Here is a 22,620-nt window from a genome sequence, read left to right as displayed (position 1 = left end):
GAGGATAGATGTTGTTTTGTTTGTTGTATTTTTTTTTTTTAAATAGGGATTTTCCCAAGTTATTTTTTGTTGGCATTTTAACAAAATAAGGTAAAATCAGAACAACTTGAGCTATATGTATCTAGGATTTTGTTCCAAGCACCGGTATGACTGTTCTAATTACAGTACTAAGCATATTTTTACCTTTGTAAAAGGAAGGATTATTGCTTCATGATTTCTTAGGCCTTGTTTCCTTGAGTGCTTGTTTTCACAAAATAATGTAGTTTGGTCATGAGCTTTTAGGAGGTTACAGTATAATTTGTTGTCTGGTATTTAAAACTGCCTGTAGATACAGTAAGCTGGAAGAGGAAGTTGCATGAATAGCGTTTGGCTTTTTGTACTGTTTTATCTATTTAATGCAGTGATGCTTCAAAGAAGAAGAGCAAATTGCATGGCACTATGTAAACCTCAGGATGCGTCAGCTGATTCGCTGCTTTAATTGTTAGAGCAGTGTTTAAAATTGCTGTGAGAGGCTGTTTCTTCCTTCATGCTAACCTTAGATATGACAAATTCAGTTTGACTACTGCCCAGTTACATGACTGAAAGAGTACAAACTTACACAGACTTCTGAAAATGGGTATGGAGTGTGACTAGATCATCTTATCTAACACAGGGAAAAGTATTCCATGCCTTTGGGGAAACTGCTACTTTCTTTAGCAGTGTTGTTTTTGAAAGGAGGAAGAGGATGTAATTGAGGCTTCCTTCTTTCAAATGCCTTTCACTGAAAAATGGTCACATAACAGAAGTTCTTTCAGCAAATGTAATTTTGCCTTTTTTCCCCCCCTTTAAAAACTATGGATGATGAATACAAAACATTTGGGAGATCATGTTAAAAATACTACATTTATGCAAATCATAAACAAAGTCTGCTTGTCACATGGTTTGTAATTATCAATGCATATCTTGTAAAGCTTGAAACACTGATTTGTTGGGTGCTGGTCTCATGTCACTAATCCTAACTGAAACTTTGTGGATTTTTTTCTGTCTTATTTAAGTGTTGAAGAATGTGTGGGGAGGGTATATGTACATGCATGCTGCCATAAGTTAATAGTGGTATTAAAGAAATAAGGAGTCTGTAGTATATGGGATATATTACATCAATGAGTTGAGTAAGCATTTTTTCTTCTTTTTTTTTGTTTGTTTTTTTTTTTTGTTTACACTTGCAGGTGTTGGGAGGGCAGTCTCATCCTTTGCACAGTTCTTTTTCATAGTGTTCTTCTCATTTGCTTCTTTCTCCGGTTGCCTAATTTGTTGTTCATGCTAATAATGCTTCCTCAGCAGCAATATAAAACTCTTTGTTTTATTTACAGTTGATTCATGTAATACGCATGATTAATAAGCCTTAAATATCAAGTTTTGTAATAACCTCAGCTTTACTTGTTATGAAGTAATGATTATGCATTTAGGTAGAAGTCACTCCATTAGATAACTGCAGGAAATTTTTTGTTGAAATATACTGGTGACAACTGAATCTTTTTGCAAGACTCAGAATTTATTTTAGGGATTCTGTGTTCATGCTATTTAGCCGCAGAAATCTTTTGACAAAGGCACGTTACCCTAATTTTGCAGCTGAGTTTGATAGTGACATGAGAAAGAGAAAGAGCCATCCATAAGTGAAATTAGGAAACAGTGGGCTCTCTGTACATCTTTGCTGGCTTGTTTATAGATATATGCTGGACAGAAGTTTGGAGTATAACTCATTTTTGTGTCAGGAGCAGGATCTGTGTTCATGTACAGAAAAGTTAACGGTATTTCAGTTCTTGAACAATTAAGTTCAATGTCTTTGCAGAATCTTCCTTGGAGAGATGCAGAATTAAAATTTCTTTGGGAGATCTGCTTGTTTGCAGTCTCATCAGCTGACTATGTGATGACACAGGTTTTTGGTAATTTCAAATGATCTTTCATATTTACAGCCATGAAACTTAGGAAATCTGGATTCTGTTCCCAGCTCTGACTTAATTCCTGCTGTGATTACAGTCAAGTGACTAAGGTTGTTAAGGATGTGTCCTTTTCCAACCACAGCTCTGATAAATGAAGAGGTTTTTGTCCCCAGCCTGCCTGGCTTGTGCATTGCCATCTCCATAGATCTGCTGACTGCACAGCTTCTGTGCTTACTCTGTGATAAATTTCAGCAAAACAGAGGTAAATGTGTCTAGACTGAAATTTTAAGCTGTTTTAACTGCACAGCTGCACCTGTAAATTCATATGATCAGAGATGTGATTTGGAAAATAGATTCCTTGCTTTTAATCAATTGAGTGTGCTTCAGCAGAGGTGTTCTATTGATAGTTCTTCTGCAGTTAGGCTTCAGTTGTATGGAGGTCTACACTATTCATAATAAAAATGTCACTAAACTCATCAACTTTCAGGTATATAAAAAATACAGTGATACACTAGTCACTCTGAAATACTTTATTAACTTTCAGCAAGTGATGTGGAGATTAGTATTTATCACAAATGACTGACTGTTGCTTTCTTTGCTTTGTATGGTTTGGTTGGTGGGTTTTTTTGGTTGGTTGCTTTGTTTTGTTTTTTTCCTTGCTTTGCATCTGATTTAGAGTGGAGGGTTTTCAGGCTGTAGAATATGACTTTCCAAAGTGAGGATGTCTCGCAATTTGTGAGTGACAGACATTTTCTGAGAGAAGAAAGAGCTATGTACGTAGTCTTATTAATTAAGCACATATTTCTTGCATGCAAAACACTTTTGTTGTGGCATCTTCTATATTCATTTGGAAATAATGTGTCACTGCTGTCAAATACCCAAAATTTGAAAATTTTGTGTCGGCATTTAACATGTACTTTTTTAAAAGACAACTCCTTATTTTCATGCTTGTATCTCTTCTCTTGAAGTCATGAGCAGTTCTTTTCTTCTTGTTTCTGACATCTGTGTATATTTTCCCCTTCCTTTTCCCTATCTACTTTTTGTCTCCTTGCTCCACTCTTATCTTTAAACAAGCTTTCACACTGGAGCGTGTGACCAGAGCAGCCTTCCACAGCTTGTCATCTAAAGTTTATTCTCCTTCAAATCTCTTTGAAAAATCCCCTTTCCTTTCTTTCTCCCTTCTTTCTTCTGGATCTTTTTCTTTCTGAAGGAGAATGTTTCTGTAGTAATGATGCCAAATTAAAAAAAAAAACACAACAAACACCTGTATTTGAGAGGATTTTAAAATTAGTCATTTACTTTAAAATGACACCATCCTGAATGTGACCATACTTAATAACCTGTGTTAGAGATAGTCATGAATTAAAGGAAATTCTTGGTTGGTTAAACCAACCATTTTTTATGTAGCTCATTGTGCTCGCTGTTCATCATCCTCTGTAGTTAACTGGTACAGAAATATCTTCTGTTGGAGTTCTGTAAAGTGTCAGTTTTTATTTGACACACATCAGGGTCTGAGCCTGGTTTCACAAGTGGAGCAACACAACTGCAAAGGTAATTTCCTCACCTCTAACAATGAAATTGGTGATGTCCTTTCACTTGGCATCAAAGAACAAGGAAACTGTATACAATACAGAGTTGGTTCTAAGATTAGGAATGTGTGATGTTCACACTGAAATTCACTGCTTTCTGGACAACTTAATTTCACTAGCTTGTTACATATCTTAAAGTTGTTTTTTGTTTTTTGTTTTTATTTTAGTGGGGTTTTTTTGGCCTGAATTATTGCTGGTTTACTGTCTTGCTTATTGTATTTTGCCATTACCTGCTTCTCCAGGTCAGTACATTAGAGCTAGGGAGAGTTCTGGTGAGTCATGTAGCCCCAGGAAAGGCTCAATTAAAGATAGACTTGAATGACCTAGATATAAGCCCTTGTGTTACAGAGACATTGCAGCCTTCCCACGTGACTTATTTTGGTTTTTAATTATCTGTTTCTCTAAGGAAGGATTTTTTTTTCCTGTTTTTTCAATATCCAAACGTAAGTTTTCCTAGCTGCAACTTAAGCCTAGTTCTTGTTCCTTCAGATTACCCCTTTTCTCAGTAGAACACTCATATATCAGAAGATGTGCTAGTATATCACAAGTTTCCTCTTCTCTAGGCTAAATGATTCCAATTTGATTGCATTTGGCTTTTTAGATTGCTCAGCCTTGCATTATATGTCATGTGTTTAGACTCTCCTGTGGCTCATGGTCCACTCCTCTGGATACTGTCCCGTTGGTTCACAGTGCTTCAGTTGTGGCTCCCACTCCTCCTCCAGCCTCCTTAGTACCAAAGACCTTTTTCTTAATGGGATGACATTACTGACTCACATTAAGCCTGTGATCAGCTGTAGTCTTTTGAGTGTCATCTTCGTAACTGTTTATACAGGCTTCTACTCTCTTTTTGTAGATGCAGTCATTATATCTAACTGCTGCAGCATTCAGTCTTCTCTGTGTGTGGTTGGTCAAGGTGATTTTCAAATTTTTCTTTTCGTTTGGAGTTCTTGCAGTCCCGAGGTGGTGTCATCTGCAGATTTAACACCTGTATCCCCCTTTCCCCCACAGTGACAGTTGATGAAAATACTAACTAGTAGACCTGAAACAGGGCATCTTCTGTTTTGGCAGGAAACTTGATCAGTATTTCTGAGGGTTTTTTTGTTGTTGTTGCTAGGGGTTTTTTTTGGTGGTGTTTTTTTGTTGTTGTTTTGGCTTTTTTTTTTTGATGTGTCTGCTGGTGGTGATGTTAGGAAATCACATTTGAGATTAGACAAAATATTAGTTCTTGGAGATAGAACTTGTTTGGGAAAATACTGTTGTCTAGGCACATGCAAATGCATTTTTTATTTTAAGCTGGTGAGAATCTTCAAAATCCAGTTGTCGCAGCATACTAGTATGACTTTTTTCTTAATCTTTTATTTTTATCATAATCTGTTTCATTAGGGTTATCAGGAGCATGGCTGTGAAGACGTTAATTTACACATTAAGTTTGTTTCCTATTCAAAAGCCATTATTCTAAAACTGCTGCTTGATATCTGGATGTCATTTTTCAGGAGAAAGATAATTTTACAAAACTACAGTTAATAAAACAGGTTGTTGTTTTTTTTTTTTTAATTTTGTGTTCTAGGGTTTTGACCCACCGCATCAAAGCGATACAAGAACTATTTATATAGCTAATCGTTTTCCCCAGCATGGCCATTATGTTCCTCAGAAGTTTGTGGACAACAGAATTGTATCATCCAAGGTGAGGGATAAGTTTGGTGTGGGTAAGCCACTTGTACTTAAGAAGTTGTGTAGTGAATGTGCATGTGTGTATTATGTCTCATGATGCATCAACAATATTAAAAATGAAAGAACCTAACCTTTTTTGAGGAAAAAGGTAGGTTGTTTCCTGTGTAGTTTTTCTCCTGCTCTCGTGCCTATTTCCTCAGACTTTGACTAAGTACAGAACAATTAAACATGTTGGTCAGAATTTTGGAAAAAAAGTAGGTTTTAAACCATTGTTATCGGTGTCTGGATGTGATGCACAGAACTACTTTTAAAAGGAAAGATGAAGCTGGTTGTGAAAATTCATAAAATTGCCAAAATGTAAGCTAGTAGTCTGCATAAAATGAATCGGCAATGGACTGCAATTGCAGATTCCCTCCTAGTGTGACTTTGGATTGAAATCAATAGAACTGATGGTGGGGATGTGTGTTGTCACTGTGGCGTAGAACAAAGTTACAGATACAACAATTAATTTATTCTCTGCTACCCAGGATGCAAGCAGACAAATAAGTCCAGCTGCTCCTATCCTAGTTGGTAGGAAAATATTTAAAACTTTGACTGTAAAGGCAACCCAGTTGCTACCCCTGCTTCCCTGCCACCTGTATTTCAAACAAAAAAACAACCAACCAACCAAAACAAAACGGAACAACCTACCCAGAACCCAAAGGGTGCAGTAGTTTTCTGTGAGAGTAGAGCAGGACCAGATGGTTTGAGGGAGGGGATATGGAAAATGAAAAGATTTAGCTGAATTTCACTGAAAGATTGTTCAGTATGTCATAACTGTTCTTCTCTCTCTTTTTCCCCTTCAGTATACGGTGTGGAATTTTGTTCCAAAAAACTTATTTGAGCAGTTCAGAAGAGTAGCTAACTTTTATTTTCTGATTATATTTTTGGTTCAGGTAAGTTAAATAATACTCAGGAAATTGCAATTTATGTTGTAAATTCTGCTATTGATTTTTGTTCTGTGAATTTAACATCTCTACTTATGTATTCTATCTCTTAAAAAAACAGCATGTTTGCAGTTTCCCTTGGAAAATAATATAATTTAAAAATAATTATGTCCAAATTTATGTACTGTCTTTAGGTTTTATCTTCATGAATGCTAATGTATTTAAGCGTGAAGCTTCTAAGTCCATTGCATGCCAGCACAGGGACTCAACTGTCTGCAATTTTTAATCCTGTGTCCCTTGCTCTTTCACGTTTAGAAAGAATTAACTTTATAATAGGCTGAAAATTCCTGTGTTGGGAGTTACTAAAATCATACAGTTCTAGCTTCATTGAACAGAATGTGTTGTCCATTCCATCCTCCTAGTTAAAAATATTAACTTCGTCATTCCTGTTACAATGTTTCGTGCTGTTTAATATTACAACTTGAGGAAGATGGGGGTTTGCTGGAGATGAAACATAAATGTTACTTAAAGTAACCATGGACAGTGTTGCATTTTTAAGGCTTTTATTTCTTTTCAGTACAAATTTACCACTTTAGTTGATTTTTGAGTCCTATTCTCTTCAAACAGTTAGACTTTAGTAATATCTAAATGATGTCCATGAAAAATTCAGATCTAAAGGCAGAACTACTCAGAGTGTAATCCTTTTCTAGTTTTTGACTCAAGTGAGTGCCCTCATTTGTGTGGGAAATGTGTATATGTCTGTATTCTTGGAAATTAAATGGGAGAAAAGCTGCAGTCATTTTTGTTCATTTGTTAAGGTGGAATTCTGGTTTTATTGAAATCCTGTTTGGAAGTTCATTAGCATCTAATATTATTTTCTTTTTTTGAGGCAAACGTGCCTTTAAAAGATAATCACCATGGTATCTTCTCTGTCATATGAATCTCATGTGACCAGGATGCAGTGTCATTACCACTGTATTCCACTGTGGATGACAGACCTGAGGCAGGTTTTCATTATATGATTTAAACATGCAGCACAATTCAGTTCATGTTATTTACCACACTGATGCATGCCAGAAACATGGTGACAGACTGCATTTTGGTCCTGTGAGGCTCCACACCAGTTGTGTGATGGATGTGTGTCCATCTGTGTAGCAGACAAATGGCCATGGTGTTCTGGTGAAAGAGGCAAAAGGAGCAGGCTGCCATGAGAATTTCACTAGCACAAAACTTGCTCCATTTTCATATATGAGAATGAGAGAGAAAGAGAAAGGAGGAGAGTGTAGATGGCAAAAATGGCATGGGAACCCTATCCAGCAAAAAAATCAGATGCTGTTGGCATGGATTTTCTTGGACAACATGTTGCCAAGCTGAAATTGCAATGCTACAGTTGAAGAACAGACAATATTGCAGGCTAGATCTGATTTTTTTGCTGTGTTCCGTAAACAGTTTCAGTGAAGAAAAAAACAAGCTCATTCATGCGTGCCAAGATGGCATAATCTGTATTCTCTCTGAGGTTCTTGGCTCTTAACAGAGTAAACTTCATGTATGACCATTTTTTTTTTCTTCCTTAATGGTTCTCAAAGCAATGCCACAAGTCTCAGGTAAAGTGGATCAAATTGATGTCTGTGGTTTTGAATTGTTATTGTGTATATTTTCTTTACAGCACTTGACCACGTTGGTTTATATCTGCAGCAGGGGCAAACCACTAACATCCCCCCCACATATAGAATTTTAGTGTACACACTGCATTTTTGGCATGCCAGCAGTAATAGCACAAATTGAAAAACTGCATGTTAACTTGGTGGAACCAGACAGGAGCAGTCTAAGAAAGTGTTTTCTAGTATCTAAGCTGTTGTAAATTACTATTTTTAACTATTTTCATTTCTGAAGTGGATGTTGTTACACTCTACATTGCTCTTAAGCAGTAGATTGTATGGAGTATTGAAACAGCTTCACAAAATCTAGGTTTCCTTCCTTTGTAATATAATTTTGAATTCATCTTTGTAGGATGAAAACATGCTAAAGACTCTTAAAATTGACACATGTGCTACAAATGTGACTGACTGTTCTCTGCCTTAAAACCTTTGTTTGCATCATTATTAACATCATCAGGAACTAATTTTGCTCCAGAAATACTGCAGAAAGTGCAGTAAAAATAATCATAATGAGGAGTTTGAAAAAATTACAATTATAAAAATAAAACTGGGTCTAATTTTTATATTTTCCTCTCTTCTAGCTCATGATAGATACCCCTACCAGTCCTATTACCAGTGGATTGCCATTATTCTTTGTCATAACTGTGACAGCCATAAAACAGGTAAAGGGAAAAAAACCTTGTAGCACAAAGACTTTCTAAGGTAAAATTAATTAAAGTTTGACCAACGTATTGTTTAGATACTAAAAATAAATAAAAAATGTGTCATTTTTACAAAGGATTTTGTATTTAATGTTTCTTGTTAGATGCTTGAACTTGAGCATTTTGGTTAGTTGTCAAGCACTCAGTGACTCACTATGGTACCCTTAAATGGACAGTGAATGACTGTCAGACAGCATTTTTGTCTAAGCATTACATGTCACCTGTTATAAGACCTTTTCTGAAAGCTCCTCACTTATTCTTTTGGCACACCTCGCTACATATTAAAACCAATCCTCACACACTGAGAGCTTGGGTAGATTAAGCAAACCCATGTTTGTCAGTAGTTAAAAGGTGAATTTTGCCCCAAGGAGTATGTTTCATCATATAAAATGTATATTAACTGTAATCCTGTACCAGGTAAAAGTCCAGTTTAGAAAGCTTCTGGTTTTGTTTTCTTTTTCTTTGATGACATAAAACATTTTGGAGTGCTTTATAGCACTTGAAATAACAATAATTGTCTGAGTTTAATAGAAATCTTACTCAAGCACCGTACTATATCCTGTTAAAGACCTAGGTGCCCTGGAAAGAGAATGTTAAAAAAAAAAAAAAAATGAAAAAGAAAAATCTTCTGTTTTCTTAGAGGAAGAAGAGAAAGAAACAAGCACATAAATAAAGAGGTGATGTGGATAAAACTATAAGTTCTTCTGCAGGGAGGTAATTTTCAGGAATTATCCCTTTCCAAGGGTTTGACAATGCTGTCTGGGGAAAAGATGCAGTCATAGCAACTGAAAAGTAAGCAGGAGACTGTTACAGACCTACAGCTGGAATTTCAATTTGTTTTGTGCCAGTAAGACCCAAAGCCAACCTGAAATAGGGCAAGCTAAAAATAACTCTTAGCTTTCAGGTGGATAGAATGGTGTTTGGGGCAGAGGGAATCTTAATCCTGGAGTAATAATTGAATTAACGTTTCCTCTTGTTTCTGTGCAGTTTGTATGTATAGAGTGCCCTAATCCTATTCAGTTGCATCATCACCCCCCAAAATTGCATGTTCAAAAGCTGTGGCAATAAGTAGGCAGTAGAAAATATCTGTTAAAGCTTTGTGAACTGAAAGATTGTGCATCTTAGTTACAAGGGTTTGGTTTTTTTTTTCCAGAAAAAAGTTGGACTTGTGTAAGTGGACTTGGGTTGGGAAGTTTAAGTATCTTACCGTTGATTGTAAAGAGCAGATTCTGACATTCCTTCTAGAAGTTTCAAATCATTCATGACTTGCTAAGCATCACAGGTTTTTCTGACTGTCTTAATATCTCTGCAAGGATTATTGAACCACCTAAAGTGGTGTAATGGACTCTAACCTTTATCCTACCTGCTACAAAGTAGGCAAACAGTATTCACAAGCTGTTATCTTGGAAAGACACTTCACTGTGCTATTTCCGACAGGCTGTCCTGAGAAAATGAAGAAAGATAAATCTGCTGTTGGAATGCAGAAGGGAAAATACCCAGTATGGTCTCAAAACCAGCTCCCAATTCCTCAAACCAGAAGAGGAATAGGAAACAGATTTTAGGGATAGAAACTCCTTCTGAAAGCTGCGGTGCACTGGTTCTGTATAAAATTTCAGCAATATAAATGTTAAACTATAACCTTTTGGTATCTTAAAAGATGAAGGGGGAAAAATAGAAGCGTTAACTGTATGCAGGTTTGAGCAGCTTAGTAGTTGATATAAAAACTCTCCTGTTTCGAGAAGGCCAGTTAATGTGGCACCTCTAGCAAAGCTCAACTTTACTTTAATCTCAGCCAAGGTGATAGAACTTTCTCTTCTTAGCAGTGTAATTGCACCTTGGTCAGAAGGACGTACAAGACTGCAAAGTGATGCAATTCATGCTGTGTCATTTTGTCGATCTTGTTAGGCAGAGCACTTTCCTCCTTACACTTGTGAAGATGCCTGTCCTCAGAGGAGTCCAAAATTAGAAAATAAATAAAACAAAAATGAAAGTTGAAAATAAAACCACAAAACAAATTTGAACAAAATAAAGGTATTTCCTAAGGAACTTTTGAAAACTTAGTCCATTTCAATAGGGTCATAGGTGTTTAGCAAATAAGCTGATTGGGCATAGATGTTTACACAGGTGTCAGGTAAACTGCAAGTTTTGATTAAATATAGACCTAACTGAGAATGAAAAACCTGCTAATATAATATGCAGGCCTGTTTGGTTTTTTGTTTTGTTTTTCTCTAAGTACATTGAAGCAGTTATTCAAGTAGGAGTTAAGAATATAACATAATTGAGGGTTTTAAATCTTTTGTTCCTGTTCATGCAATTAAGCAGCATTCCCTGTACTCCTATTGAATATTTCTTTTTCACAGTGTTTTTGCAGTATTTGCAAGTGAGGATAAAACTCTCAAAAATGCTGCAGTAGGTAAACTTTGGGGAGATTGAAACTGACCGCAGAAAGTTAAGAATTCCCTGGTGTGAGGTGTCACACTTGTGTTTAAGACGATAGGGGTCATATGGAGAAAACGCTGGAATCTGTACTTTCTAAAGAAGATTAATTTCAGTTCTTTGCCAAATGCCCATATTGTGCAGCTGTTCAGGTCTATGAGACAAATGCCCCAAGGTTACTGGATGTTAGTTAAATCCTTGTTTTGTTCTGTCAGTCACCTTTAACAAGGAGCTGTAGGTAATGACTCTTGCTTTTTCATATTGATCAGGAAAGATTCTTGAAAGAGTGTTAGTTAGGGGTTTGAGGATTCTGACTTCCCAGTATCTCTGTGACTGCTATTCTTACACACTAAATTATTTATTTTCAAGCAGTTGGCTTATAAAGCTTAAAAACTTACAAAGGTAGAAATGTAAAACTTTTAACATGCTAAATTCATCATATAACTTTCTTACAAATTCCAGTCAACTGCAGAATTCTATAAACTCCATCTGCATTAGTACTCTATGTTTGTACATAGAGTTTGTAACATTTTAGGATTAATTTGAATTACGCACACTCCCAAGGAAGTGGTTTTAACTCTTTCACGTGTTTTTATACCTGCAGAAAAGCATTTTGGAAAATGTCTTTATAACTGCAAACATGTTGCAGGAGTCTTGACAGGATGTGAAAGTAGTTGAACTTCCTGCATAGGCTGATCCACTTCTTGTGCTTCCTCATGGGGCTTTCTAAACAGTACTGAGATTGTGACTGATAATCGGGCTACTAGATTAAATAAGCAATGTATTGTTTAGGAAAATTGGAGAGGAATAGTATTCCTGGATTCACTCATAAATATTTGCATGTGTGTGAGTGGGGGAAAAGGTGTTTAAAGACATGCCAGCTATTGGGTAAAGGAAAACTGCTTAACTTATCCACTAAAAAACTCACTTGCTGAGAACTGTTGCATTAGGAGTCAAAGAACTAAAACCTTTTCAGTCATTGTCTCTTGCTGTACATCATGTTGTACAAAATTAAAAAATCTTAAAATTTCATGCATAGGCTGTGGCAGTAACTATAGCGTTATATGGTATGATGTGAGGAAATAATTTCAGTCTGTTATTTCTCTTAAAAAAAATCAAAAACACCACAAAAACTCCCTTAAAAGTCACTGTTGCCAGTTTTGTATTATATTAATCTATACAGATAAAAGATTGAATTAATGCCTGTTCATCTCATCTACAGAAAATGTTACTGCCTATTTGTTTTGACAGAACATGGGACTGTTAAGTTTTTTCACTACTTTTGCTACTTTATTTGCCTTTACTTGTGTAAAGTGAGTGAAAATTAAGAGGTTTGCCGTATTCTTGAGTAACTGCTGTAATAGAAGCTCAACAGAAATGAGTAACTGTATTCAGGCTGTACCGGAAGTACTTTGAAGAACATTTGCTTAGAAGATACTTGTTATTCTTTATAGGTTTGTTGTTTAAAAAGTAAATTTGTTTGTGTTTTCCACAGGGTTATGAAGACTGGTTACGGCACAAAGCGGACAATGAAGTGAATGGTGCTCCAGTTTATGTTGTTCGAAGTGGTGGCCTTGTGAAAACTAGATCTAAAAACATTCGGGTATGTGCCTAAGGACAAATTGAAAATGGTGTTTCTGTTGCATAGCTAATGTTCTTCTTCCATTACTAGTCATTGTGGCCTGTTTCATCATGATTCAGTAACAATGCTGAAATGACTTCTCTTTTAAAACTCTATTTGTATTAAAACCCTTCTCTTTTGTGTTCACTTTATTAGGTGGGGGACATTGTCAGAGTAGCCAAAGATGAGACTTTTCCTGTTGATCTGGTGCTTCTGTCATCTGATCGAGGGGACGGTTCATGCCATGTTACTACTGCAAGTTTGGATGGAGAGACCAATCTTAAGGTCTGAGTTACCTATATGAAATAGAATGTAGTTAATTTGCTATGCCATTTTTATTTCAGACTGTTGAAATAACTGCCCCCCTCACACACACCGCCCCCTCCAGCCCCATAGTCCTTTATATTTAATTTAATGGACACTGTTTTACAGACACATGTTGCAGTCCCAGAAACAGCAGTGTTACAGTCTGTTGCCAACCTGGACAAACTTGTAGCTGTTATAGAATGTCAGCAGCCAGAAGCGGATCTATACAGGTATCACCTTATTAGTAAATATTTTGAAATCAAATCAGAACGAGGTGTTTAACAGTAGGAATGTTATGTGTCTTGCTGGGATTAAAATAGCTTCATAAATCTGCTTAAATTTTAGATTTTAATAATTAGCATGTTTATACATATGTACTCTAGTGAAAGTTGCAACTGAGAAGTCAAATTTGAGGATTTCAATAGTAAATCAAAATCATGGGATAATATTTACCTTTTGTGTTTTAATCATGACACTTAGGTACATTTCTGTTCTAACCAGTAAACTTGTTTCTAGGTCTTAAAAAAATTAAATGGCGTATGAATCTGAGCAGGTTAGAGAGAGAGTTGTATAACGTTCTTGTCTAGCAGTATATTTTTCTTAATAGAATTCAGCCAAACTGTAGCAAATTCTTGTAAGCTTATGTTAATTCTAAGGATATGTGTTTGTCAGATTTATTTTGCTTATGGTTAAGAGCAGATTTTAACTCAATTTTTCAGCAGCAAAACTTTAGATTAAAAACAGTGGTATCTGACTGTGCTACATTTCGGCTTTTAACATCAGCAAGCAATGACCTAGACTCAGTAAGAGTGTTATAGGTAAAGAAGTTACATTCCCATCGAAATTTCTCCTGAATTGTGTAATGGAAAATGGTAGCAGTCAAGTAGCAGTTTTCAAGATCCAAGTGTACCACAGCAGCAGTTCTTAAGGAAGCTTTCAGATCTGTGAGAAGTATTAAATTTTTAAAAGCCAGGATACTTAATTTGAACAGCTGTTCAAATATTTGCCGGGTTCAATTTGTAAGAACTTCAAAGTACAGTTACTATAGAAGCTGGGGTCATGCTAAATGTTCAAGTGTCAGATTTTAAAAGCAAGTAGGTTAGCTTTGTTAAATGAAAAATTACTATTTCTGATGGCTAATATGCTGACTTGTATTTGTTGAGGAAGTTCAGGTTAGATATAAGGAGAAAGCTCTTTACTGTGAGGGTCGTGAGGCGCTAGAATGGGTTGCCCAAGGATGTTGTGAATGCTCCATCCCTGTCAGTGTTCAAGGCCAGGTTGGACAGAGCTTGGGTGACATGGTCTAGTGTGAGGTGTCCCTGCCTATAGCGTGGGGGTTGGAATTCGATGATCTTAAGGTACTTTCCAACCCTAACTATTCTGTGATTCTATGATTATTTGTTATTGAAACATGAAGAAGTCACAATGTGTTTTAGCAAAGAAATATAATCTTTTGTGGCTTTATGAATGAAACCTAATCGGCTTCTCAGATGACTGTTCTTTTGAAGGATAAATGTTTGTTGTTAAATACCTTTTGCAAAATTACTGCCAGTGTTGCCATATTGGTTTAGTTTGATTGTTAATAAAAGTTGATTGTTTTGTACTTGTGAACCACTAATGACTTTTTTGTAACAGAGGAGGTTTTTATGTTTTTTTGAGTCTTTGTGTAGGTATTTCTAATGCATGGCCATCTTTCATAGGTTTGTTGGAAGAATAACTATAAGTCAACAAACTGAAGAAATTGTAAGGTAATTAAAATTTTGTAAGATTAATGTTTAGAACTGATGGAGTTGATTTAAAATGACCATCATAAGAAAGAGTTACTGTTGAATATATGAAAGGAGGAGTATTTTTACTGTAAGTATCAATTGTAGCTGCATACTTAAATGGAGATGAAAAAAAATTAGTTAAGGAAAGTTCATTACTACATTTTGTGCAAAACTGTTGCTTATCAGAGTCACTGAGCAGATGTTTTTGCAGTTGACATTCCTAAAAATTTATTTTAACTAAATTCCTGAAATGTGTTTTAAGAAAGCCTCTACTACAAATAGTATATGTTACACACTACCATACTGGACTGTACAGTTAAGTCCTTACATCTGTAATAGTCAACACATAACTGTGTGGATTTAATCATATCCTCACAACCTTTTCCTGTCAGTCATAGCAAGTCGCATACACCTAAACACGTGAAAATATAAAATACAAAAAAAGATGTGAAGCCAATTACAGATCCATTTATGGACTTCCTCAAACATTGCTAATTGTGGTGGGTTGGCTCCAGCTAGCAGCCAAGTATCTACACAGCTGTTCATTCACTTCTCACCATCACAATAGAACAGGAGAGAAAACAGGAAGAACAGGAGTAAGGAAAGTCATGGTTTAAAATAAAGACACGGAAATCACTTGGAGGAAATGACCAGACTTTCAGGAGTATTTAGCATTCAAGTTAATTAATTGTTTTTTATATTGGGTTTTTCAGACTGGCTTTACAAACTCAAAAATACTTGAATCCAGAAATACACATTTAGTCCCTTTTAGTTCAAATTCTCAGTTAAAGTTTGAGTCTTCCCTAAAATATTCACCTAAATACCAGTGATTTAAATAGCCTATCATAATCTGTGTGCAGAATTCATGTATTGTATTTGTAGTGGTAACTGTCATATTTGTGGTAATGCTTAAGTTAAATATTTAACTGTGGGGGGTGAAGTGTGGGTTTGGGTTATTTTTAGTAATTCTGGGTTATGGTTTCAAAGAAAATTCAAATAAAAGTGCTTTGTTAAGATAATCATGGACTGCTTGTGGTACAGCTAATGGAAAAGTAAGACAACCCAAGGGCTTGTTTGCTGTAGCACTTGGTATATGAACTTGAATTCTTTTGCTTATACCCAGTATATCACCCTGGCCACCGCAGTTCAATTTCTGCTTTTATTTGAAACCCTGGCAAAAGTAGTGAATTTTTTTTTTTTATTATTTCAAACTGTTTCTAAAGGTGATACAGCCACTGGAGTAGAACAGATCGCTCTAACCTAATATGAGCCTTGATTCTACCTGGACCTTTATTTTCACATGATTGTTTACAGCTAGCTTGGGAAATGGAATGAATGTAAATTATGGTAAAATTATGTTGTGACAGATTCCCTCCCCCCCCCCCCCCCCCCCATGTTTAAGAAATTTTACTCTTGTATTCGAAAGCAGCACTGTTGTGGTCATTTAGTGTCCATCTAGTTGTTTCTCTGGTATGAATAACTTTTTAACTTCTTAGATCATTTCAGTTTGACAGAGGGGTAGAAGTAAGATAGATAAATAAACCAAACCTAAACCAGCACTCCTGCACTGTGAGCTTGACTTTTTTTTTTTTATTCTACTGGCTTCTCAAGTAACTTGCAGGTATCTCTAACCCAGCTATTTGTTATATTCAGCTCAATCACTAATTATGGGATACTGAACAGTGGTGGGAGAGGATGGCACTGACCAAAGGAGGCGTGAAAGGAAACAAAGAGCACTGTGGAGATATGTGGGTGAGATATGGTAAAAGGGGTAAGAGCATTGAAGATGGACCTAAATGAGTGTGAGAGTATAGTTGTTGCAGTGGAAATTCATAGAGGATATAGGACAAATTTGCATAGGAAACTGGATTTCGCATAATGTAGAAGAACTAATTTTTTAAGTGCTGATATTTCTATTTCTTTTTAGACCTCTTGGGCCTGAAAGTCTCTTACTTCGTGGAGCAAGATTAAAGAACACTAAAGAAATATTTGGTTTGTAGACATCTAAATATTTAAAGAGTATTCTCTTCTTAAAACGTGGTTTAATTCTACTTGCACTGAAAAAAATGCCATAATCTTGCTGTTATCTGAAGGGGTATGATTATAGATGAAAGTAATGATAGTATGCTGAAGAATCTCTAAGGATATAAAGTTCCGGCTTTGCTCTGTGAAAATACTTGATGTGGTTTGATAAAGGAATAACTTAACTACAATGTGTAAATGACTGTTTTTACTGTTACCCATTTTTCAACACTTTCTCCTGAGACTTACCATTCTGATTTCCATAAAATACGAATTGAAGAGCAGTACAGTCATAATAACGAACAGCATTTTTGTAGGTGTTAAAATTAGTTCAGTAGTACTCTTACTATAATAGAGTATTGCAAATACTTAATACTGTCTCACTATTGTACTGAAGTAAACACAAAAGTAGTATCGCCTCTTGATTTTATCCTGTGTTCCTTAAAATGAAAAATTAAGCAAACTGTATATATGCAGAAAATAAGGTGTAACTCTTTCCCCTCCCATTCCTTCCCAGGTGTTGCAGTGTATACAGGTATGGAGACAAAGATGGCATTAAATTACAAGAGTAAATCTCAGAAACGGTCAGCAGTAGAAAAGTATGTTTATGTTCTAATATCTTTCTTATTTGTAGAGTTTTAACTTAGATTTTGCTTGGTAGCTTTAAAACCCTGATGATCTTGTCATTGGGTTGTAAGGAAGGGAAGAGAAGCTAATTGCTTTGCGTTCAGGAAGCTCTAAAGAGCTTCTTGATTTTTCATCCTTTATTGATTCTTTCACTAGCATACGAAGTTGAAATACCCGTACTTAAAAGAGGACTAAAGTGGGAAAAGTTCAGGTTTATTTTTTAGATGTGGAGATTATTTAATGGTAGGTAAAATGCTTTTTGAACTAGATGCTTAGAGATAGTTTTCACAACAGGTCCCGGTCTCCGCTCTTCTCTGCATCCTTTACTGTAAAACTGCATCCTGCCTTTAAAGAGGATGGATTGAAATGAAGTCTTAATTATTTAAAAATCTTTGTTCTGAATTTGATATAATGGAAAATAGCTTTGTTTCACATAGTCCAAAGGAGATAGAGCCTAGCCAGATACGTTTTGCAATCTTGCTTCTAGCACAAGTTGAGGGTTCAGTTTAAAATATCTTTGTGTGTAGTTATGGGATAGGTGTTATTGTAATAGATATTTATATGTTGAACCTCATGAAATATGTTAAGAGGAAAATGGAATTCTGCTATGTTGCCTTTATTCCAGTTACTGAAAAACTGAGATAGCCCTCCAGCATTCTTTTGCAAACACAGTATTGAGCTATAGAATGCACAGGAAAAGTTCAGTCATCAAAGCAAGGAGTGGAGAGGTGGTCTGGCTAGCATTACAGAATATAGAGGCAAGTTTGACTATATCCTGGTATAGCAGTGCCTGGGTTAAATAGTCAGATGAACATGGCAGTACTCTTCTAACTGAAGAAAAAGTTCCAGTGTGTTGTGTGACCTGCCTTCACAGCCTTGCTAGATACTTGTGGAAGAAGAGAAGGATAAGTCACTCACGAAACTCTTGGACAAGTGTGACACAAGTCAGCTGTTGGGGTATTCTTGCACCATAATCTAGTCTACATATTGCTGCGTGTAGACTATACCTTAGTCAAATGTAGGATTTCTTTTTCACTTCTGTCACTTGCTTGTGATGTAGAAACTGTCCATATTGAACACAGGGAACACAGGGTACTTTTTAATTTTTTTTTTTTTAATTGTCCAGTTAACCTCAGTGTGTCAACAGATTAAGTAAAATAAACTGAAATTGTTTGGTTTTGGTTTTTGTTTTTTTTTGTTTTTCTTCTTCGTAGGTCCATGAATTCCTTTTTGATTATTTATCTAATAATCCTCCTCTTTGAAGCCATTCTGAGCACTATTTTAAAGTATGCATGGCAAGCTGAAGAAAAATGGGATGAACCTTGGTATAATGAAAAAACGGAGCATGAAAGAAACAGCAGTAAGGTAATGTAGTTCTAACCAGTTGCATATCTGAGGAACTCTCAACCACTATATACTCAATGTGATATTATATCTCTGTTCTTGGATTTAGGCGTAATTGCCACATAATCTACTTGCAAATTTGTGTCCTATTGTCTCAGTATTTTTGAGAGAGTTAGTCTTATGTAGCCTCACTCTTGTGTAGAAATATCTTACCTCTGTTAATGGTTGGACTTTTTCTTTCTTTATGAAAAGACCAAGCTTTTTGAAAATTTTGGGTCTTACTAGGACATATTTCTGATGTTCTGTGTTCTTATTATAGATATGTTCTTTTGGGTATCTCCTGTCATTCCTTAAATAAAAAGAAAATAATTGTTCTTATGCACATTCCATTGCAGTGATTTCACAGACCAGACTTTCTGTGATGTTGAGCTTGTTCAGACAATTTTGTAAGGCAGTTTTATTCAAGCCTCTGCTTGCCTTCTCACTTTTCTGTAAAGATTGGAGGGACACTTTGAAGTTTCACAGTTCTGAGAAGTGTCCTTTTTTTTTTAATTATCTTTTTTATTTTTTTTAAATCATTCTGTATTTTCCTTTATTCTGCATTATTTTTTGATTTCTGTACAAGTCTGCCTTCTTCCAAAGCAGCTCTTGAACTGGCTAGAGCAAATTCTAGGAAGCAGAGAGGATTTTCAAAGCACAGAATAATGGGAAATCCAGTTTCAACATGTGATGTAGTGTCAAATATTTTAATACCCACACCTTCTTCTTCTCCAAGAGAGTGGAGAATTGAATGTGCTCACTAGGTGCCATGTGTGCGGAGAGGTCCAAATCCCAAGTCAGGAGAGTTCTGTTCTGCTTCCCAAGTAGAGTGCAATTTACAGTTAGTACATAGGGGTTCAGGAAGGAAAAAAGAAATTCGAGAATGTCTTTGATTCAAGGAGAGTTACAAGTTTACTGGCATTTTTGTAAAACATGCAACTTTCTCAGAAGCTTTGTCCTGCAAAGTGTTTTTGTGGTTAAACCACAGCATTGAGATGTTTTTCCAGTTAATTTAGAATTAGTAATTCAGGTCATCCCTACAGTTAACAAATACTTTTCAATAGATTCTAAAATTATCTTGTCTGAAAGTGTCACTGTTGAAGAGTACTAAATTAATTTAAAAGTTTTCAAATTATTTAGTGACTTTATTTTTAGCACCTCCACCCATCTAGCACACTTTCAACTATTGAAGTGGTCAGTAAAGTAAAATCTTGGTTTCTCTTAATTTGAAGTAGTTGCTATGTCAGTTAGACTAGCCTGTGGAGCTTTTTCAGTTCTGAATAGAATGGGATATACTCAATCTTTCCATTCCTTTACCTTTGCCTTTAGGAGCTCGCAGAGCCATCTGTGTTTCTGCAGTGTCACTCTCTTTCTACCATGTCTTTGTTTTTCTCTCTCCCTTGTTCACTTCCACAATCTGCTTTGCATTTCTCAATATGCTGACATCCTCACTTGGAGTGCTTTCTCTGTTCATCTCTTCTGTATCGTGCAGATTGCTATTTAAAGGACAGTGCTTGAAGAAACTTGCTAACCTTAGTAATTGTCCTTTGTTCTCAGTTTATCTTCTCTTAAATGAACTACTGCTCTTTGTCTTTTTTATTTAGTTTGGAAGATCTCTTAAGGCACAAAACTTCCTTAGTTTTTGTCAGACACCAGAATTATTGGTACTGATTTTTACTAAGTAATTATAGCAGTGTTCTAATTCAGAAGAGTAGACATTATTTAGCTTTGCAGACTGCAAAGCTTTATGCACCCTTTCTTCTTCAAAATGTTCTCCTACACTAGTATAAATCTCTTTCCAAAGTACAATTTAGATAGTGTTTTCTTTGCAAATCAGAGACTTCAAATATAGACTAATATTGCATTTCAGAGGTTTTTGAAATTATCGTACCTAATAAATAGAAATTTCTATCCTATTATGGAGCCTTTTACTTGAAACATCTATGTTGTACGCAGTGATTCGAAGAGGCATAAAAGAAGCCTGTGCCATTGAAGTCCACAGTCTTGTGATGTAATCTGGATCACCCACGTCACTGGGAAATGCTAGTAGACAGGAACCCTCTTGTCTCTTTGCTCTCTCAAATCAGTACAGAATACTTGCAGGTTCCTCTGACAACATGAAATGGCAGTTGTTTGCCTTCACCAGTTGTGGTTACTTAGAAAAGCTGTTTGGTGGAATGGGGAACACACGAGTTTTTTCAGACTGAACTCTTTCTAGATACCTGTCTCAAAACAGAATCACCATGACAGGTAATATTAGTCAGCAGCCTTCCTGACAGATTGAGTAGGAAGGACAAAAATTAATGAACTTGAGAATAGAAACATCCGGTCATAGCTTAAGGCAGTCTTCCTGCATCGGTCTGAAGGCACATTACTGGGACAACCTGGAAATGCCTGCACTGTCACTGTGTGCTGTCTTTCTCATGTATACATGGCAGTTGGTCTCCTCCAGCTCTGTTAATTTGTCATTTTTCATGCATATTGAAACATAGCTAAATAACCGTGTTGCACCACATCACTTTAATGATGCAATCTTTACATTTTCTCTTTTTTTTTTCTTCTAGATTCTTAGATTTATTTCAGATTTTCTTGCTTTTCTGGTACTTTACAATTTTATCATACCTATTTCACTTTATGTGACTGTTGAGATGCAGAAATTTCTTGGATCTTTTTTTATTGGCTGGGATCTTGACCTCTATCATGAAGAAACAAACCAGAGAGCACAAGTAAATACTTCAGACCTCAATGAGGAATTGGGACAGGTAGAGTAAAAAATAAACTGTTTCTTTTTCTTTTTCTTTTTTACCTTCTATTTTCTACTCCTTTCTTAATATTAAATTCATTACTGAAAACTTTTTATTGGTTGCAATTTGATTTCAGATTAATTTTAAAATAAAGGATAAACATCTGATGGCAGAAATAAAAAAATTTACATGACCAGAAAAAGGTGTCTTGTGGAGAGTATGAGTTGAGATATTTACTTTTTCCTTCTAATACATACATGCAACTCAAAGTCTGTTTTTTGTTTTATTTTACAAAAGGTAGAGTATGTGTTTACAGACAAAACCGGTACCTTAACTGAAAATGAGATGCAGTTTCGGGAGTGCTCCATTAATGGCATAAAGTACCAAGAGGTCAATGGTAAACTAACTCCAGAGGGGTTTTCTGAAGATTCACCAGATGGAAATATACATAGTTTGGTAAGACTTTTTTTTTTTTTTTTTTTTCCCATTAGACATCCCAGACAGAAAGTGGTTTATTTCAGAGAAATACTCTTCTAGCATCAGCATTCTAAGAAAAAAAAAAAAAAAATTTGAACTTATCAACAGTTTCAAGCACTTAAGTATTACTGAAAAAATATCTGTTAAAACATGTTGAGATGTGATTATTTAACATGGAATACTTGGCAGATTTTAAAGTAAAAACATTTTTTAAAGTATATTGAAAACTGGGTTGATATGTGTTACAAATTAAGTTTCATCTTTCTTATAGATGAAAGAGGAGGAGCTCTTCTTGAAAGCGGTTTGTCTTTGTCATACAGTTCAGATCAATGCAGATCAGACAGATGGTGCTGATGGCCCCTGGCATGCCGATGGAATAGCATCTCCATTGGAGTATTATGCTTCTTCACCAGATGAGAAAGCTTTAGTTGAAGCTGCAAGCCGGTGAGTTGTAGTGACAAAGCTATCTAATGTAGAAAATGCCTACTAGGGCAGGCAATTCATGGTAAAAGCAACCTTAAAAATTGCTCATAAAGACCTGTAAAGCCCAGGGCCTGGCAATGTTAGTTCACTATGAAATCTTAGAAAAATGAAATACACAAAACCCTACGCGTATTAAAAAGTGACTATTTAAAATATTTATGGGAATTCTTGATTATTACAGTGAATTACAGTCCCAATAATGGAGAAATTATAGTTTCTGTTTAAATAGTGCAGAAAGTGTGCTTTTTTTATTGTCTCAAAGCAGTAATGAGTTCTCTCCTTTTTTCC

General features: G+C 35.7%; 1 protein-coding gene across 9 annotated transcripts in view; it reads left to right on the top strand.

Annotated features, from left to right (window-relative positions):
* Nucleotides 1–22,620, top strand: part of ATP11B (ATPase phospholipid transporting 11B (putative)) — a 65,120-nt gene that overhangs the window by 10,627 nt on the left and 31,873 nt on the right. For all 9 annotated transcript variants that reach the window (XM_061452408.1, XM_061452410.1, XM_061452411.1 and 6 more), the window contains exons 2-14: nt 5,076–5,192; nt 6,025–6,114; nt 8,345–8,425; nt 12,396–12,503; nt 12,678–12,806; nt 12,954–13,057; nt 14,528–14,575; nt 16,524–16,588; nt 17,136–17,217; nt 18,460–18,610; nt 21,193–21,390; nt 21,670–21,828; nt 22,121–22,293. In XM_061452408.1, the coding sequence (XP_061308392.1) occupies nt 5,076–5,192; nt 6,025–6,114; nt 8,345–8,425; nt 12,396–12,503; nt 12,678–12,806; nt 12,954–13,057; nt 14,528–14,575; nt 16,524–16,588; nt 17,136–17,217; nt 18,460–18,610; nt 21,193–21,390; nt 21,670–21,828; nt 22,121–22,293 (1,505 nt within the window). The remainder of the gene's footprint in view (nt 1–5,075; nt 5,193–6,024; nt 6,115–8,344; nt 8,426–12,395; nt 12,504–12,677; nt 12,807–12,953; nt 13,058–14,527; nt 14,576–16,523; nt 16,589–17,135; nt 17,218–18,459; nt 18,611–21,192; nt 21,391–21,669; nt 21,829–22,120; nt 22,294–22,620) is intronic.

This window comes from Pezoporus flaviventris, unplaced genomic scaffold (assembly GCF_033815535.1).
Source record: "Pezoporus flaviventris isolate CSIRO_AGI_PZ_B2104156 unplaced genomic scaffold, CSIRO_AGI_Pfla_v1 ptg000013l, whole genome shotgun sequence".
Lineage (NCBI taxonomy): Eukaryota > Metazoa > Chordata > Aves > Psittaciformes > Psittacidae > Pezoporus > Pezoporus flaviventris.
The sequence above is the reverse complement of the archived record's forward strand: the minus strand, read 5'-3'. Positions and strand labels throughout refer to the sequence as shown.